General features: G+C 41.3%; 1 protein-coding gene across 3 annotated transcripts in view; it reads right to left on the reverse strand.

Annotated features, from left to right (window-relative positions):
* Mcc (MCC regulator of WNT signaling pathway) overlaps nt 1-17,313 on the reverse strand; it is a 489,620-nt gene that overhangs the window by 246,482 nt on the left and 225,825 nt on the right. Inside the window, exon 1 of one of the 3 annotated variants that reach the window (XM_029559748.1) lies at nt 1,417-1,497. The exons of the other annotated variants lie outside the window; for them this stretch is intronic. Within the exon in view, the coding sequence (XP_029415608.1) occupies nt 1,417-1,482 (66 nt within the window). The 5' untranslated portion in view covers nt 1,483-1,497. Of the gene's footprint in view, nt 1-1,416; nt 1,498-17,313 lie in introns of those variants that run through there. 3 annotated transcript variants of the gene reach the window in all.

Here is a 17,313-nt window from a genome sequence, read left to right on the forward strand (position 1 = left end):
TGTTAAAAAAAAAGGAGAAAGTGTGCCGAATACCGGTTTGCACCTCTCTGCTTCCTGCCTGCCCGTATAACGTGATCGGCCACTTCATAAACCTACTGCCAGGCCTTCCAAATAAGACTGCACCCTCAAACTGCAAACCAAAATAAACCCTTCCTTCCTTAAGTTGCTTTTGTCAGATAATTCTGTTGCGGGAACAAGAAAAGTATCTAAGAGAAAGTGTGCCGAATACCAGTTTGCACCTCTCTGCTTCCTGCCTGCCCGTATAACGTGATCGGCCACTTCATAAACCTACTGCCAGGCCTTCCAAATAAGACTGCACCCTCAAACTGCAAACCAAAATAAACCCTTCCTTCCTTAAGTTGCTTTTGTCAGATAATTCTGTTGCGGGAACAAGAAAAGTATCTAAAATACATGAAGGTGAAAGAAGTTAAATATTGCAAAAGACCAAGTATCACAGTTGTACCAAAAAATCCCCAATATTCAAGTCCTTATATAAAATGCTACACTATTTGCATGTAACATATGCATACTCGCCTATATATTCTCCCATATACATATAATCTTTGGATTATATGTAATACTCAATAGCATTTAAATAGCAGATAAATAGTTGTTGGACTATATTGTCTAGGGACTAATAAGAGAAAGTCTGAACATGTTCTGTACAGATGCATTTTTTTTCTGCATATTTTTGGTCTGTGGTTGATTGAGTCCACACATGCAGAATCCATGGATACAGAAAGCCAACAGTACACAACTTTCAGAATAGGAAAATTCATAGCACAGAAGTAGATAAATGCTTACCCTGGGGCAGGGAATGGTTGCTAATGGGGTTCTTCGAGGATGACGAAAATGTTCTAAAATCAGATTATAGCGATGGCCACACGGCCCTTGAAATGTGCTTAAAAAAAACACAACCTGCACATTGTACATAGAGAATATATCTCAATAAAGCTATTAAACATACTTCCATCTTTAATGCAAATGGAGGTAATTATATTAAGCAAATTAAGTCAGTCTCAGAAAGACAAATATTACATGTTTTCTCTCAATTGTGGTTCTTAGATTTTATAGAGATACAAAAGCTGTATATGTAAAAAGCAAATGGTCTAAGGCAACAAAAGGGACTAATGGGGGGGAAGAAAGAGTAAAGAGATGGGGGGTGTTTGTTCAAAGTATATTATATACTTAACATGAAAACAGCTTTATGTAACCCACTAGAACAAAATTTTTTAAATGTTAAAAAGTCTTAAGAATTTATCTTAAATTAGAATGAAATTAGTAGAATGCAAAGAAAAACTAAAAACTGCACCCCAGCTACATCTTTGCCTCAGTCTTGCTCCCTCCTCTCTCAAGGCTTCTCACCCACCAACTGTCACAGTTAGCGACAGGCCTCATTCTTAACCCAGACCTTACCTCTGCAAAGCTGGCTTGCTGAAACAATGCCACCCCAGAGGTCTGAAACTCCTCTACAAAGCACATTCTCCCACACTGGGAGCTGCTGAAATGGCAATTGTTTTGCAGGAGCAGCTGTCTTGGTATGTAAGCCACACATGGACAGAGGACCAGTGTTGTCTCTTCTGCACTTCATCTGGTCATACCTCATGACTCACTCTCCCTGATCACCAGCATACACAACAGCAGCAGCACCAGAAGTACTTTCTTCCTGTTTATGGGAAAACCTTCAGGATGTCTCCCCCTTCCTCAGTTTCCCTTAGCCAGTCCAGATCATGCTGCTTCTCTGAGCACCTAGCACAATAGGCTGACCCCATTCTTGGCTATCAAGAAGACATGTTTATTTCCTGTCTCCCAGTGAGGGTGAAACAACAGCTACAATGGTGAATCAAAGTCATGTCTTCTGTGTGCTGTTCTAGGACATTGTTACACAGTGTCATTCTATTTACTGGCTATTAAATAAGACACCAACACCTAGAAATAATGGTTCACTATTTACTCTGATATAAACACTATTGGGAAGACAGGTGGGGGTTTGGGAAATGATTCCTCTTACGATGCCCACAATTGCGTTGTGACACATTTCTTGCCTGACCCCTTCAGTAGTTCTTAGGTGAGGAGTGTTGTAAAAGGAGCAAGCTTAGCCCCACCTAGCTTTCTTTGGATCCTTCTCCCTTGAGCTCCACCAGCCACCACCTCCCATGAAACCCTACCACAGCCTTCATTGTGCCATTTGGATAGTAAGCCTCTGAATCTGTGAGCTAAATGAGCCTCTTCTCTGATGAAGTTAGCTACCTTAGGTATTTAGTTATAGTAACAGAGCTGAATCATTCAGTTCCAGAAGCAATTGGCAAAACCAAATTTTTTTAAGTTTTGGAAGTGGATTTGTAACAAAAAGCTGCTAGTAAATCTTTGATGATCTAGAAACTACTTTTAACTGGTTTTTAAAAGGTCTAAACACTGGACTTAAGAGGAAAAGAATCATCAGTTAAGATGCACCACCTTGCAGGGGGCTGGAGAGATGGCTCAGCAATTAAGAGTACTGGCTGCTCTTGGAGAGGACCTGGGTTCAGTTCACAACGTGCACATGTTGACTCACAACCATTGTTAATGCCAATTAAAGGGGATCTGATGCCCTCTTGTGGCCTCTATGAGCACTGTATACACATGATGCAGTTACATACATGCAGGTAAAACATTTATACACATAAAATAAAAATAATTTTTAAAAAAAGACATCACCCTGGAGGAGTCAGCAATTTTACTCAATAGCATTCTGACTGCTTAGTGCAAGACAGAGGACAGGAAGATGAATGAAGACTAATGTGACCTATGAAGGCCAAACTTACTTAACTCAAAGTTGAGAGGCAAACATTCCAAACAGATAAAAGAATAAATGGCAGCAAAAATGAGAAAGAGATGGTCTGGAGAGATGGCTCAGAGGTTAAAAGCACTGACTGCTCTTGCAGAGAACCGGTGTTCAGTTCCCAGCACCCACATGGTGACTAACAACTGTCTATAACTCTAGTTCCAGGGAATCCAACACCCTTTTCTGACCTCTGATGGCACTGCACAACATGGGTGTACTTACATACATACAGACAATACACTTACTCATACACATAAAATAAAAATAATAAAAATTTTTTCTAATGAGGAGAGAAGGCAGCCTTGGAAATAAAAGGCTGGGAGACTAAGAACCATGGTGAAGAAACAAGCCAGGCCAGCTTTGCAACCTAGGGAGGCAGCTTAAAAACAACAGGCAAGGTTTTCCCGTGGTTCAAAGCCCAGCAATCTCTCTCCAGGTGGGGAACGGGCCTTTCGCATCCAACAGGTTCTACTGTGGGGGATCAGATACCAATGAGCTCTTCACTAGAAGCTGTTTCAGAAATCCTGGATGACAAGAAATGGTTAGACAATCTCTTGAATTCAGCTACTGCTGTGTACACCTCAGAGGAGCATCTCTACCTCTAAAATAAGATGCTGTGTTGTTTTTTTTTTTCACAGTCACGGTGAAACAAATGATTAAAATGTGGTAGCTTTCTAAATCTGATTAATGTGATTCAGGGACTCCCACAAACTGTTTGCCATTTATTAAGCTTGCTAATTAGGAGCATTAGGTCTTTATCTTTCCCAACCTGCAGTCACATGCTCAGGGTGCAGCCTGTCTAAAAGCGGGACTCCTGGCTAATACAGTTAATGAGTTAAGCACTGCCAAAATGTCAATGGTTTTTATTTGTTAAGAAAGGGACTAATTTATCTAGTTCAGCTGCCCAGGGTAATTTTCATGGAAATGTCAGAGCAGCAATCAGAGAAGGGAACGGCAATAAAGATGATTACTGGAAGGGGAGCAGAGAGCGCCCCACTGGCACACTGCTTTGATTTTCACATGGCTGGATTCCATCCTAAAGCAAGGAACAGAAGACACAGTTTAGCACCAAACAAAACCACACATTTTGTCCAAGGGAGAGCCACATTCTTGAAATTCTGAAACATATAAAACATATGAAACTTAACTGTAAACCTACCCACAAAGGAAGTGAGCATAAGAGAGTGTCCCAAGAGAAGACCTGGGAGGGCTGAGCTGTGGGACCTAATTTCTTTTCATTCCCGACAGATTTTAGGATGTTAAAGAAGAAAAGGACACCAAGGGCACCCAAAGAGCCAGACTACATATTTTTATCATGTTGCCACTAGAAAATTTTGTTTTTATGACTTGTTCAAGAGAAAATAAGAAAAAAACATTTCTTCTTTAGCAAGTTCAATTTATCCTTTCTTTAAAACTAGTGGTTAGAAATGTAATAGTTCTTTTTTTAATATTTTATTATTTAAAAAAAATTTTTTATGTGTATGCGTGTATTGCCTGCAATGTAGGTAACTGCACCCGTGTCATGCAATGCCTGTGGAGAACAGAAGAGGCTGTCGGATCCCCTGGAGCTGGAGTTAGGACAGTTGTTAGCTGCTATGTGGGTGCTGGGATTTGAACCCGGGTCTTCTGCAAGAACAACCACTATTCTTAACTGCTGAGCCATCTCTCCAGCCCCTTATTTATTATTTTTATGTTACGTGTACGAGTGTATTGCCTGCATGGAGGTAGGTGTACCCATGTCGTGCAATGCCTGCGGAGATCAGAAGAGGGTGTCGGATCCCCCGGAACTGGAGTTATAGACAGTTGTTAGCTGCCATATGGGTACTGGGAATAGAACCCAGGTATTCTGCAAGAGCATCCAGTGCTCTTAAACTGCTGAGTCATCTCTCCAGTCCCAGAAATGTAATAGATCTAAGAGTAGGTAATGAAAAAAATTTTAATAAAATAAAATAAATGAGCTAGCAAGATGACTCAGTGGGTAAAGGCATTTCCTGTCAAGTCCAGTGACCTGTGTTTGATCCCTAGGAACCACATGGTAGAAGCAGAGACATAACTCTTGGCAAGTTGTCCTTTCACACATGCATATTTGTACATACACTTATTCACACAAATAAATAATAAATACATTTTAAAAAATTTTAAAGCATGAGGATCTGACTTTGATACTTGTGATTAAAAAAAAGAATCCAAGCATGGCTATGAATGCCTGTTTTATAATCCCAGCACTGGAGACATGGAGAAAGGTGAGTCCCTAAAACTAGCTGATCTCTAGCCCAGCCTCCTTGGCAAATCTAGGCCAGTGAAAGACCATGTCTCAAAGACAAAAACAGTGGATGGCACTTGATGAACAACACCCAAAGTTGTCTCTGGCCTCCCTACCACACATACTCATGCACACACACGGGATCTTTATTAATAGACAATGGCTATTCATCGTTTGATCATTGATGCCAGTCTGCCTGAACATGAGCATTGTTCACGTAAGCTTCCAACATGATGGGGAAAGGAGGAGGGTGGGTGTGCTGATTTATGTGGCTGGACTCCACTTTTCACCGATAGAATTTTCCAAAATTTACATGGGCATACAACAAATTCATTCAAGTGTTTATAAGAAAGGAGAATCATACAAAATAAAGGATAAAGAAAATAAAGCCCTCAACCTAAATCCTAAAGGCTGACCCCTGTGATTAAAAATTACAGAATCAGGCCAGGCGTGGTAGTGCAGGCCTTTAATTCCAGCATTCCTCGGGAGGCAGAGGCACGTGGATCTCTGTGAGTTCAAGGCCAGCCTGGTCTACATGGTGAGTTCTAGGCCAGCTGGGGCTACTGGGAGACCCTGTCTCAAAAAGACTAAAAAAAAAAAATTACAGAGTCAGAGATGGCTCAGCAGTTAAGAGCACTGGGTGCTCTTCCGGAGGACCAGGATTTAGTTCCCAGCATACACATGGCAGCTAACCACCATGTGTAACTCCAATTCCAGGGGATCCAACACCCTCTTCTGGCCTTCACAGGCATTGAATGCACATGGTGCACTTAGATGCAGGTAAACACCCATACACATAAAAAATAAATAATTTCCAGACTTTGGAGATACCATTATCTTGCACTCACCCCATTTCTCCCTGACTCCTTTTATGTCATAAGACATATGAAAATGTTTCATATTTTCTGATAAAGGCTTTTAGGTTACTAGGTAAGGTAAGAATGTGGTAACAGAGTCTCTGCTTCAAAAGCTGAGAAAAGCTGGCCTGGTAATATAATCCCAACTGTCAGAAGGCTGAGACTGCAAGGTTTCAAATTCTAAGATCATCTAAAAGTGAGTTCAAGTCCAGCCTGGGGAACTTAGTGAGATCCTGTCTCAAAGTGAAGGGAGAAAAGAAAGAAAAGGAAAAGCCTGGAGATATAACTCAGTAATGGAGCGATTGTCACAAGCGTGTTAGACCTTCAATTCAGTCCACAGTATCACAAATTAGAAACAGAACAAAAAGTGTCTTATGATCAGTTATCCTGCTTTAGTGAAGTTTCCTAGTAAGAACTTTTGAAACAAACCCGATATCCAACAGAAATAAAGTGACTGTATTAGTTAGTTTTCTGTTGCTGTGATAAAATACCATGACCAAAAGCAACTTATAGAAGAAAGAGTTTATTTTGACCTAAGTGTCCAGAGGGATAAGAGTCCATCATGGTGGGAAGGCATGGTACAAGTGGCAGGAGCTGGAAGTCAAGAGATCACATCTTCAACAGTAAACACAAAACAGTTCATAGCCTACAATTAAGACCAGGCTATGAACTAACAAAGCCCATCCCCAGTGATGTGCTTCTTCCATCAAGGCTCCACCTCCTAAAGGTATATGACCACCCCAAACAATACCACCGGCTGAGACCAAATGTTCAAATGCTTAAGCCTATGGGGAACATTTCTCATTCAAACCACCATATTGACCAACCATCCTTGTTTGCTCAGAAGGAATGAAGCTTTTGTACTGAAATTCCTGGGTAAACAGAGATTGTTCATTAACAGAAATTCAAGAAAGAATATTAGTATAATCAAAGATGACTAATCAACTTAACAAAGATAATTACTTTCAACACAATTTTCTACATTAAAAACTATACCTTGTTGGGCCAGCAAGTGGCTCAGCAGGTAAAGGTGCTTGTAGCCAAGCCTGATGGCCTGAGTTCAATCCCTGGAACTCACATGGTAGAAGGAAAGAACTAATTCAAGCAAGTTATCTTCAACACACATGTCCTGGCATGTGTGCTTGCATATGTGCACATACACACACACACACAAATAAATAATAAATGTAATAAAATTTTAAATTACAGATTGTTGTTTATCTTTAGCCTACTTACATTTTCTTTTTCTTAATTTTTGTTGTTCTTGGTTTGGTTTAGTGTGTACCTAAAGGGAAATGCAAAGTTAGTTATCTGGGGCCCTGATGTGACTTTGGACAAAGCATTCAATGTGATGCAACTATGTTGTCTCTTACAGAGAAACTCCACTGGAATGACTGTATCTGCTCTGTGTGTGATTTTTAAGTCTATCCATTATTCATATAAACACTATGTGGATATTGTTTTAATCTCAGAAGAACCTCAGAGAGAGAGAGAGAGAGAGAGAGAGAGAGAGAGAGAGACTCAACTATCAAGAAGGCTATCAGTCTTCCCCTTTCTCTAACAGAGTTACATTAAAGGTAAAAAGCAATTTAATTGCCTTCTTTGATTTAAAATTGGACTCTATCATGCTCATTTTCATAACCAAGTGGTAGAAAAATCCTTAATGGCAAATTATCATTATTCCTTTCTCAGTGATTTGTAATTACCAGGACACACTTGTCCATGTTAGTATGCATTCCCCTTTCCAACAGCTAATAGAGAAACAGGAATAAACGCATCAGGATTCTAGAAACACCAGTAACAAAATGTTATTAGCTTTTTGGAATTTATGAGCCTATTCTTACTATAAAATACAGTAACAATTCTTCTAAAAATGAATGTGATAATGCTTAATTTGAAAGGAGACACTTCTGTGAATAAATTCTGAGGAATTACTCTATCATATCTGGTGAGGTTGCTTTGACTTTGCTAATCCATCTGAATGTTCAATTGCAAGCTAATAAAATCCCTATCAAGTGGGCAAGCAGCACTGACTCACACAAATAAAATACTACTGACTAACTACATGGTGCCTGATTCTTGGGGTCACTAACCACAGCAACTGCAGGAACAGGACAAGTAAAGAGATGGCTAGTGGTTCATATTATTAGCATTCCACTAGTGTGATAACATTACTGAATTGAGACAGGAGAACTACTAACTCCGTAATAGAAAGGACAATAAAGGAATCTCTATACCTGTGTGGAGGGGCTGAAAGTGGCACTAGACAACCTGTTGGAGTGGGGGGAAAAGTAATTTCTCCATAGGAAACTTATTAACAATTACAGAATCAAGGCGTGGCTCCTACAAACAGCAGGAATGCTGGGAATATATGTGTCCTTTCCCCTTCTAGCAGGCAAAGTCCCATTATCATCTCCAGCATACTATAGAGCAAAAGTTTCCTATTTACTCAGGGGTTTCTGAACGCCACCCCAGGGATGATGCTCATGGATGAGCTCTGAGATCATAGAGGACTTTCTACAAAGTATCTGTGCTTCTTTCCAAGCCATGCTTCTACAGCATAGTATCTTCCTCCACTGGATCTTTTTTGATTTCTGATACTGTATTAGGTATTATAGAGGGACAGCAGAAGACAGAGCTGCAGCCATGCCCAGCTGCTGAAGAGGATGGCAGGCTTGTAGGGAGGCAAACTTTAAACAAGAGAAACAGAGCATGGTCCCATTTTAAGGCATTTAATTGAGCCTGTATACACTAAACATGAGATGATTTTCGGAAAATGGATCAGAGTAGGCACTTGGCGGTGCCAAACAGAATCAGCTGCAAGGAACAACCAAAAAATGCATTCTCATGATTAAATCATATTAAGCATGGGAAATATAACAATGCAAATGGACATGATAATGATGAGCAGGAATCTTCTTGTTCGTAATAAATGATGCTGAAACCAACAGTAGCTGGCATCATTCTGGATAGGCTATGCCTCTCTGCCATGAAATGCAATCCTGCCCCATTGCCTTTCTTCATCTCCCAGGCCTGCCTACCAAGCTGCAATCCTAATTCCACCCTAGTTATGGGCTCCTCTTGGGACCTAAGTGTGCATCGGACTGATATCCAAGGGAAGAGAAGGGTTTACCTCTGCTCAGAGATTCCAGCTCCTCCGACACACATCGCTGAACATTGTTCACACAGCTGTATGAAGCAGAGTGGAGGCTTTCCAAGACTAAAGAGGGCCACACCAGGACTTCCTCCCATCATGCTACGGGCAGAACTTGCTTCCTATGACAGCCTCAGAGCTGTCACAACATTTAGCAGTAATTAGAGGGAAGCAGAAATCAGACTCCAGGCATAAGAAGATGCTCAGTTTCTTCCTCTACTTTACTACTGACAGTGTAATTCTTAGCAAAGCAACTTTGCTCTCTAGCAGAGAGGGAAAGCAGTAAGGAAGCATCTGTACTGAGCACGCATAATTTAATTTTGACTAAAAATACTTTGAAAGCTAATAAAATTGAGGCCAGATTAGTGCTCTGGAAGCTATTTCCCATCACTAAAACGGTCAGGTTTCTACTACGATCCCCTCTAGTAGGCCTCCTTCTGGGCTACTAGAATCACTAAGTATGAAGGCTTTTATCATCTGAGTTCCCATCTACTCTCCCTACTTTTATAAATACTCATTACTGAATGAATGTTATTCCTTATGCTCAAGAAAAATTTACACTGAATGACATTTCTGGCTAGAAAGGCAGGCTCTGACACCTCCTGCACCATGCCTGGATTTCCAGCTTGGCTTTCAACATGCCAGGGAAGTGGGAACAGAGAAAAACAAGGCCAGCTTGCAGATGGCTTCACTCACACAGCTTTCCCTCACTTCCGGAAAGCAGCAAAAACCTGAGACCATCCTGGGGACCAGCAAGTCTAGCCAATGGGTCATCCAGGGTGGGTAAATGGATTAATGAGCTCCTTACAGGAAAAAACAGGAACACCCAGAGGCTACAAACAGGCCCTCCTCCATTCTGCTACAAAAATAGTTACTGTGATTCCCCCAGATGAACTGATTCCATCGCATGGTTTGCCAAGTCAGTAGGTTAAACATTGTTCTAGATTCCGATTTGTAGCCACTTGAAACAAAAATAAGGCCTTTAACTGTAGAGTTGTACTTAGCAACACAGTTCAAATAGGAAATTTCCAAGTAATAATCTTGTTATTTATAGGAAGTCACCATTAAAATAGAGACACACCAGCAATTCATAATGGTAATATTTTTTTAGCCAGAAAATATAACTCAGGAGCTCCCATGATTAGAAAAGACTCCACTGTGCTCCAGGGATTAGGCTTCTTACATTAGGGTGGTTCACAGCGGTTGGGGTTGTAGCTCAGTGGTACAGAGCATTCTGACGGTGTGCCAGGCCCAAGGTTTGAATCTCATCACACACACACACACACACACACACACACACACACGTGGGCACAAAGATTATATTGATTCACAGAAGAAATTGCAAAAAAACAGTAATATTAGGCCACCTGGAGAGTCATATGTAAGAAGAGAGTAACACATTATTAGATGTTCAAGCAAAATATATTTTCAAAACAACATTAGTTTCACTTGGTGGTTTAAATTCAACACCTCCTCCCACTCCCCATGGATCAGAACGTTAAGGCCACAGTAGCCACAGTTAATCAAGGTCCCTAAGGGTAACCAGGATGGAAACTGGTCAGCAGCCCAGGCTGGTTCTGAAGCCACCTGGCCTGCTGGTCTCCTCCGCTGATGCCTCCTCACACCTGCAGCTTCCTTCACCCTTTGAAAGGTGTTTCTAAGCAAAGGGAAAATGCTTAAGTGAGCAGACCTGGGTAGAACAGATGGTCCCAATTTATTATATAGCCTCTGTGTTCCGTCTTTTTTAAACTGACCTTTGTAGTCTTCAGATGACTTTACAAAGACCACGCCCAGGCCTCAAGCTATCCTTGTTTTTAACTCTGTAATACAGAAGCTAACTCTGAATACACCCTTGGTTGCTTCACTGAAGCACGTTTTCTTGGTCCAGCCTTGCTCCTACCCCTTCCCCTTCTCTCTTCCCTTTCTCTTTTTCTTTACCCTTCTCTCCCCTTAAAGTGATAGTATGCCTCCTATCACAGCTTTGCTTTCTGCAGCTCCAGTTACCCCTACCCAACTTCAGTTCCAAAAAGCAAGATGGCACACCAAACTTGGTAAGAAGTTCAATCCCCAGGAATTGATCATGATGGAAGGGCAAAGGGGGGAAGCTGATACCCCCAAGTTGTCCTCTGACCTCCACACTCAAGCTGTGGCATGTAAGAAACACACACACACACACACACACACACACACACGTTTTAAATATTAAGTGGAAAATTCCAGAAGTAAATAATTTATAAGATGAATTACTTTTATTACAATATATTGCTCAATTTTCTTATTAGTTACTGTTGTTAATCTCTTATTGTGCCTAATCTATAAGTCATACTTGGTCATAGATATGTACTCACAAGAAAAAATACATTGTATGTCAGTACTAGCCATGATTTCAGGCATCCACTGGGGGTCTTTGGATGTATCTCCTACAGATGAAAGAGGAGTGCTAGATAAGAGAACAGAAAGTTATACAGGTGCATTATTTACAAAAATGAAGATTTTAAAGCTAAATATTCCATAGGCAATTATATGTGGCATATAAGATTGACACTTAGAGTTTAAGAAGAAAGGTTTTAAAAATATATATCAGGGGCTGGAGAGATGACTCAGCAGTTAAGAACACTGACTGGTTCTTGCAGAAGACCCAGGTTCAAATGCCAGCACCCACATGGCAGCTAACAACTGTCTGTAACTCCAGTTCCAGGGGATCCGACAGCCTCTTCTCTCTTCCGCGGGCATTGCACGACACAGGTGCACTTACCTACATGCAGGCAATATACACATACACATAAAAAAATAATAAAAAAAATTAAATTTTTTAAAAGTTTAAAAAATATATATCAACAAAACTTGAAGAAACACAAAAATAACACCATAAAAATTCAGTATGAATCCTTTAAAGTCATTCTAACTGAAAAAAAAAAAAAAAAAAAAGCCAAAATGTTACCTGATAGCAAAATGACCAGACTGTTGACTCATTGATCTTCCAAGTTTTTAGAAACACGTGTTTCTATTACAATCACAACTGCTTAACTTACTCTTTCTTTCCTTCTACCATTTCTTTGAGAGTCAAAGGTGGACTCATTGACACAATGTGATAAACTAAACAGATTTTTATTCAAGAAAAAAATTTAAAAACATGACTTAAAATTCAGAAACTGCTTTTGAGGCAGATCCTAAGCCATAAATGTGTTTATTGTATATACAACCTAAAATGTTTAGAAGGAACAGGCTATGGTGCTTTGACCTGCATTGAGTCCACAGTGTACCACATGGATTACCCCATGCTGCTTCACAGATGATACAGGAAGTAACGTGTCTACTGTGGAGAGAATCAAGTAGAACAGCCTCAGTCATCAGCTATCTGCATTGTGAGTAAAGAACCATGAAACCAAGATTCCCAAATCCTAGCCTCTGTCTATGCCTTAACAGCCAACAGCATACTGCACAGCTCCTCACCAGCCATTTCAAATGATGAATCCAAATCAGGACTCACTGGTCCCCACAGATTGGATTTTGCTATGAGATGCCCAATCTCAGCTATCAGTAATCAGCATAAACCTCCCAGAAATCTGGACACCATCTCCAATGCCTATCAACTCACTGTCACCTACCAACCTACATACCAAACCCCAGCCCTGAAGGCCATGACTATGCATGATTTGAGAAAGCGGTATGCACTGTACATGCAGTAGAGACTTCTGGAATCAGGCTCCTGTTTAAACCATGCCCTGACACCTACTAGATATAGAACCTTGTATAAGATTCTACTGTGAGCTTCCATTTCTCACTGCCAAGTGCCCCTGGAGACAGGACCTATCTCGTGGGACTACACTAAGGCAAACAGCCACAATGAGGCACTACACAGATGCTAGTATCATCGGTGATCAATAGCCACTCTGATAAGACATACAAGGCCACAGCCTGGACAGTGCATTAACTCTCATAATACAGTGATGCCCAAGGCAGTGGGTACATAGGAGAAGGGCTAAAACCTAGGTGAGATAGGAACATCAGGACATGTTTTCTAGGGGAAGTAAAACATGAACTAAGTTGTACAGGATGAACAGGAGGTAGATGACCAAGGTTGTGGTTATCAATGGGATAACCAGTAGAAGCAAATATGGTATTAGGAAGTCCAGAGACACCAGGTACCTTGACCTATTAACACCTGATGAGATGACTGCAGCTACAGAGGTCAACAAGGGCTAAGAGACTGGATAACTTCACATCAAAGGTTATAAGCAGGGAAATGACCCCCCTTGCCCCCCAAAAACATGCAAAGTGCTATTTTTTTTATATTTTATTTATTACTTTTATTTTATGAGTGTTATGCCTGCATGTAAGTAAATGCACCCATGTCATGCAACACCCATGGAGGACAGAAGAGGCTGTCAGATCCCCTGGAACTGGAGTTACGAACAGTTGTTAGCTGCCATGTGGGTGCTGGGATTTGAACCCATGTCTTCTGCAAGAACAGTCAATGTTCTTAACCACTGAGCCATCTCTCCAGCCCTGCAAAGTGCTATTCTTGAACATGTTTGGGAGGAGGCTAGAGGGATAGCTCAGTGATGAAGTATTTACAAAGGCTGTGTTTTCATCCACAGCACAAAAATTTTTTTGCTTCTTAAACTGATCTTTTCCTATTAATTATTGATTAATATGTTGTGGTACATTTTAAAAGCAATTTTATATTTCTCCTCAATTTATTTCTAACCTAAGGGTGGATACATAAGGGAAAAGCCCAGTAGTCTTCAGCTGGACTCATTAGAAAGCAATGAAAAGGCTGAAGCACAGAAGCTTCATGGGTAAGGGGGCTCTGAATCACCAAAGCATTACGGTCGGGTTGCTTGGATGTAAAGTTCATTTTACGACTGAGGAATGTCATAGTGTCATATTTTGAATAAAGTCTGCCCAGTAACCCAAACTTGATTGGAATACCTTATTAGCTCCATATAGGAACAAATGAACTCTGACATTTAAAAAAAAAAACAACACTCAAATTAGTCAAATGAATTTTAAAACTCTATCATTCCTACTGGATTAAGAATCATTCACCCAAGAAAAGCAATTAACATATTTCTGTCAGCTGCAAATGAAATTTCAACTTTAAATGCTTGGAGTTCCCTATCTGTATAATAAAGGTTTCTTTTTAGCATGTAGGGCACTACTATATATAAAATATTATTATGAGGAATAATTCCCTTGAACTTCAACTGGAAACAAGTCCCTATCCTTAAATACAACATACTCATTTCTAATTTGGAAAGACACTCTCATGAGGTTAGAGGTACTAGGTTACTCTTCTCATGAGTTCTAACAATTTTATTTTTCATTAATCAGAGTATCAATGGGTAGTATGCATTTAGTGACACTAATTGTCAATACTAGGATGCTTTTTGATATCAGAACTGATATCATGCACCATCAAACCATGAGGGTTTTGTTGTATGGAAGGCAACATGTCTCTCAAAGTATAGATTCAGCTCTGTGTATGTGTGTGAGTGCATGCATGATGCATATAGAGGGCAGAGGATGATGTCAGCTAACTATCCTCCTCAATTGCTCTTCACATTTTTTGAGACAGGGTCTCTCACTGATTCAGCTAGACTGGCTTACTAACAAGCCCCCAGACTCTGGGACTGTAGACACATGCCACCACACCCAGTTTTTTACTTGAATGCTTAGGATCTGAACTCAGGTCCTCATACCTGCACAGCAAGCACTTTATCAACTGAGCCATCCCCCAGCCCCTAGATTTATCTTTTTAAATGAAGAAAAGGAAGGAACACATGCATGATGAAACAGAAATAATTCTGTACCATATTGCTTCACTTGAAGTATTTTGACCAAGTAGCAGTATCCCATGGTATATTTGGCTTTAACTGGGATTTAAGAAAAGGACAGGTGTGGTTGGTCTGGATGAGCTGCTACACAGATGAGGGAGAACCCTACAGGGAGAGGCATGGCGGGAGCTCTGAACTGCAGGAGGAAGAACAGTGGCTACAAAAAGGCTTCACATTAACCAGGGCCTGTGCTTTACCTTTCACCTGTTGTGCATTTAGGCAGACCCGGGCTGAAGTTAATTTGTGAGACCACGGCTTTAGAGGTGGTAGTTAACACCACAACCATGGAAACATCACCAGAGGAGTGTCCCTGTGGGGAAGCAGGCACTGGAGTCAAAGGTATCAACAACTCTACCACCCAAAATACCAGGTTGAAGAGACTAGCTAAGCTTAGGGTTAGGACATGTCAAGGTTGGTCTCATCCCTCTGAAGGTTCCCATTCCTCAGCAAACCAAACTGCTTACCAACTTCAAAACACCAGCTGAAATATACACCACTTCCTCCTCTTTGATCATTAGACAAAGCCTCAAGTTATACAGAGAAACAGAGATGGTCTTTATTGTTCTCAGGCACATCCCAGGTCCTCCCTCACCCATTAACCAAAGCTCCCTTCTCGCCTCCAGATGGTCCTCCTCCAGCAGCTACAAAGCAAAGCTCCCACCCCACACACACTGCCCTACACTGCACCATGCAGAGGAATTCACCAAGGGGGGCACCTTTTCTACATGAGAGAAATGGTTATGCAGCACACGAAGAGTTTCCCTGCAGTACAATGTCATCCGAGACACAGATGGTAGCCTGTCATGCTTTCCTGCACCCATGTTATGCCTTCTATCATGATGGGCATCTACGGGCAGTTTCTGGGCACAAGAGGAATTGACAACATTATAGCTGGGACAAAATAGGAACAAATTCAAAAGAAAAATTCACGGGTTGAGGAGATGGCTGAGTCAGTAAAGGACTGCTGTGTGAGTGACCTGAGAGAGGATCCCTAGCACCCTTGTTAAAAAAAAGTGGGGCACAGTGCACATCTATAATGCCAGCACTGGTAAACACAGGAGGATCCCTAGGGTTTACTGGCTAGCCAGTCTACCCAAATCTGTGCTCTAAGTTCAATGACAGACCCTGCCTCAAAAGTAAAACGGAGAATAACAGAGGAAAACACAGAACGTGATGCAAATGTGCACATGAACACACACAAAATTTTAAAAAAAAATTTTTTTTTTGGTCTTTTTGAGACAGCGTCTCCCTTTGGCCCCAGCTGTCCTGGAACTCACTATGTGGACCAGGCTGGCCTTGAACTCAGAGATCCGCCTGCCTCTGCCTCCCTAATGCTGGGATCAAAGGCATGCCCCACCACGCCCGGCTAAAATTTTTAAGCAATCAGTACTGTGACTTGTTAGTTCATTACCAGTCTTGAAAAAGAATATCCCCACCTTACTTTCCTAAGACTTGCCAATACTTGGATCAGTGTTTTCCCAGATCCTGAGCTTTGGGCATAAATGTCAAGAGAGGAAAAGCACCAGCAGGCCAAGAAGCTCTAGGGATTCCTGGACAGTGTTTTCACAACACTTGAGCCTATACTTAAGAACCTCTTTTACATTCTTTCAGTGCTCCCATCTACGGCTACTAATGCTCTGTTTATAAAGTACTTCTCCGCTTGGCACTTACTGTAGGAGAAAGCTCTGCAGTGAGCAGAGTCATTATCATTTCCACCACAGCCACAAGAGCTAAGTATGTATGCACTGCACTACAATAAGCAATGGATTGTCACGGGTCTTCATGGGGGAGCAGGGGGTATATACACTTACTATCACCGCTTTATAACAGGGACTGTGCATCCCAGAAAAGTAGCTTCTCACAGATCACCTAGCTAGGAAGTGGCAGAGCTATGATTTCAGAGGCTATAACTTTATAGACATATAGTTTTAGAGAGACAGAAAATGAGAAACATGACCCACTTGGAGAAGTCAGTAAGGATAGCCAAAAACCAGTGGCCTTTCCTAGTCATTGAACATATGGTCCTGACCCCAATATGTCATGATTGCTAGCTAGGGATATTTTAATGTCAAATAAGAAAAATGTCCAACTTTGACACTTGAAGAATTGGAGGGTTTGAAGGTAGCTCTAGCAGCACCAGACACATGAGTCCAGGCAGCATTTTCATAAGCAGCTCAGAGGCCCAAAATGAGAAGCAGACTTGAAGTGGCTATCCATCTTACCAGAAGGGAGAGGCTCTTCTGCCCTTTTCTGGGGCGGGGGGGGGGGAAGGGGGGAAGGAGGGGGGGGGAAGCAAAGGAAGGGGGGGGGGGAGGATAGGGAAAGGCAAAGGAGGGAAGAAAAAGAAAGAAAACCCAAATTTGGTGTCAAACTAA

Source organism: Nannospalax galili, unplaced genomic scaffold, assembly GCF_000622305.1.
Source record: "Nannospalax galili isolate Female #2095 unplaced genomic scaffold, S.galili_v1.0 scaffold128, whole genome shotgun sequence".
Taxonomy (NCBI): Eukaryota; Metazoa; Chordata; class Mammalia; order Rodentia; family Spalacidae; genus Nannospalax; species Nannospalax galili.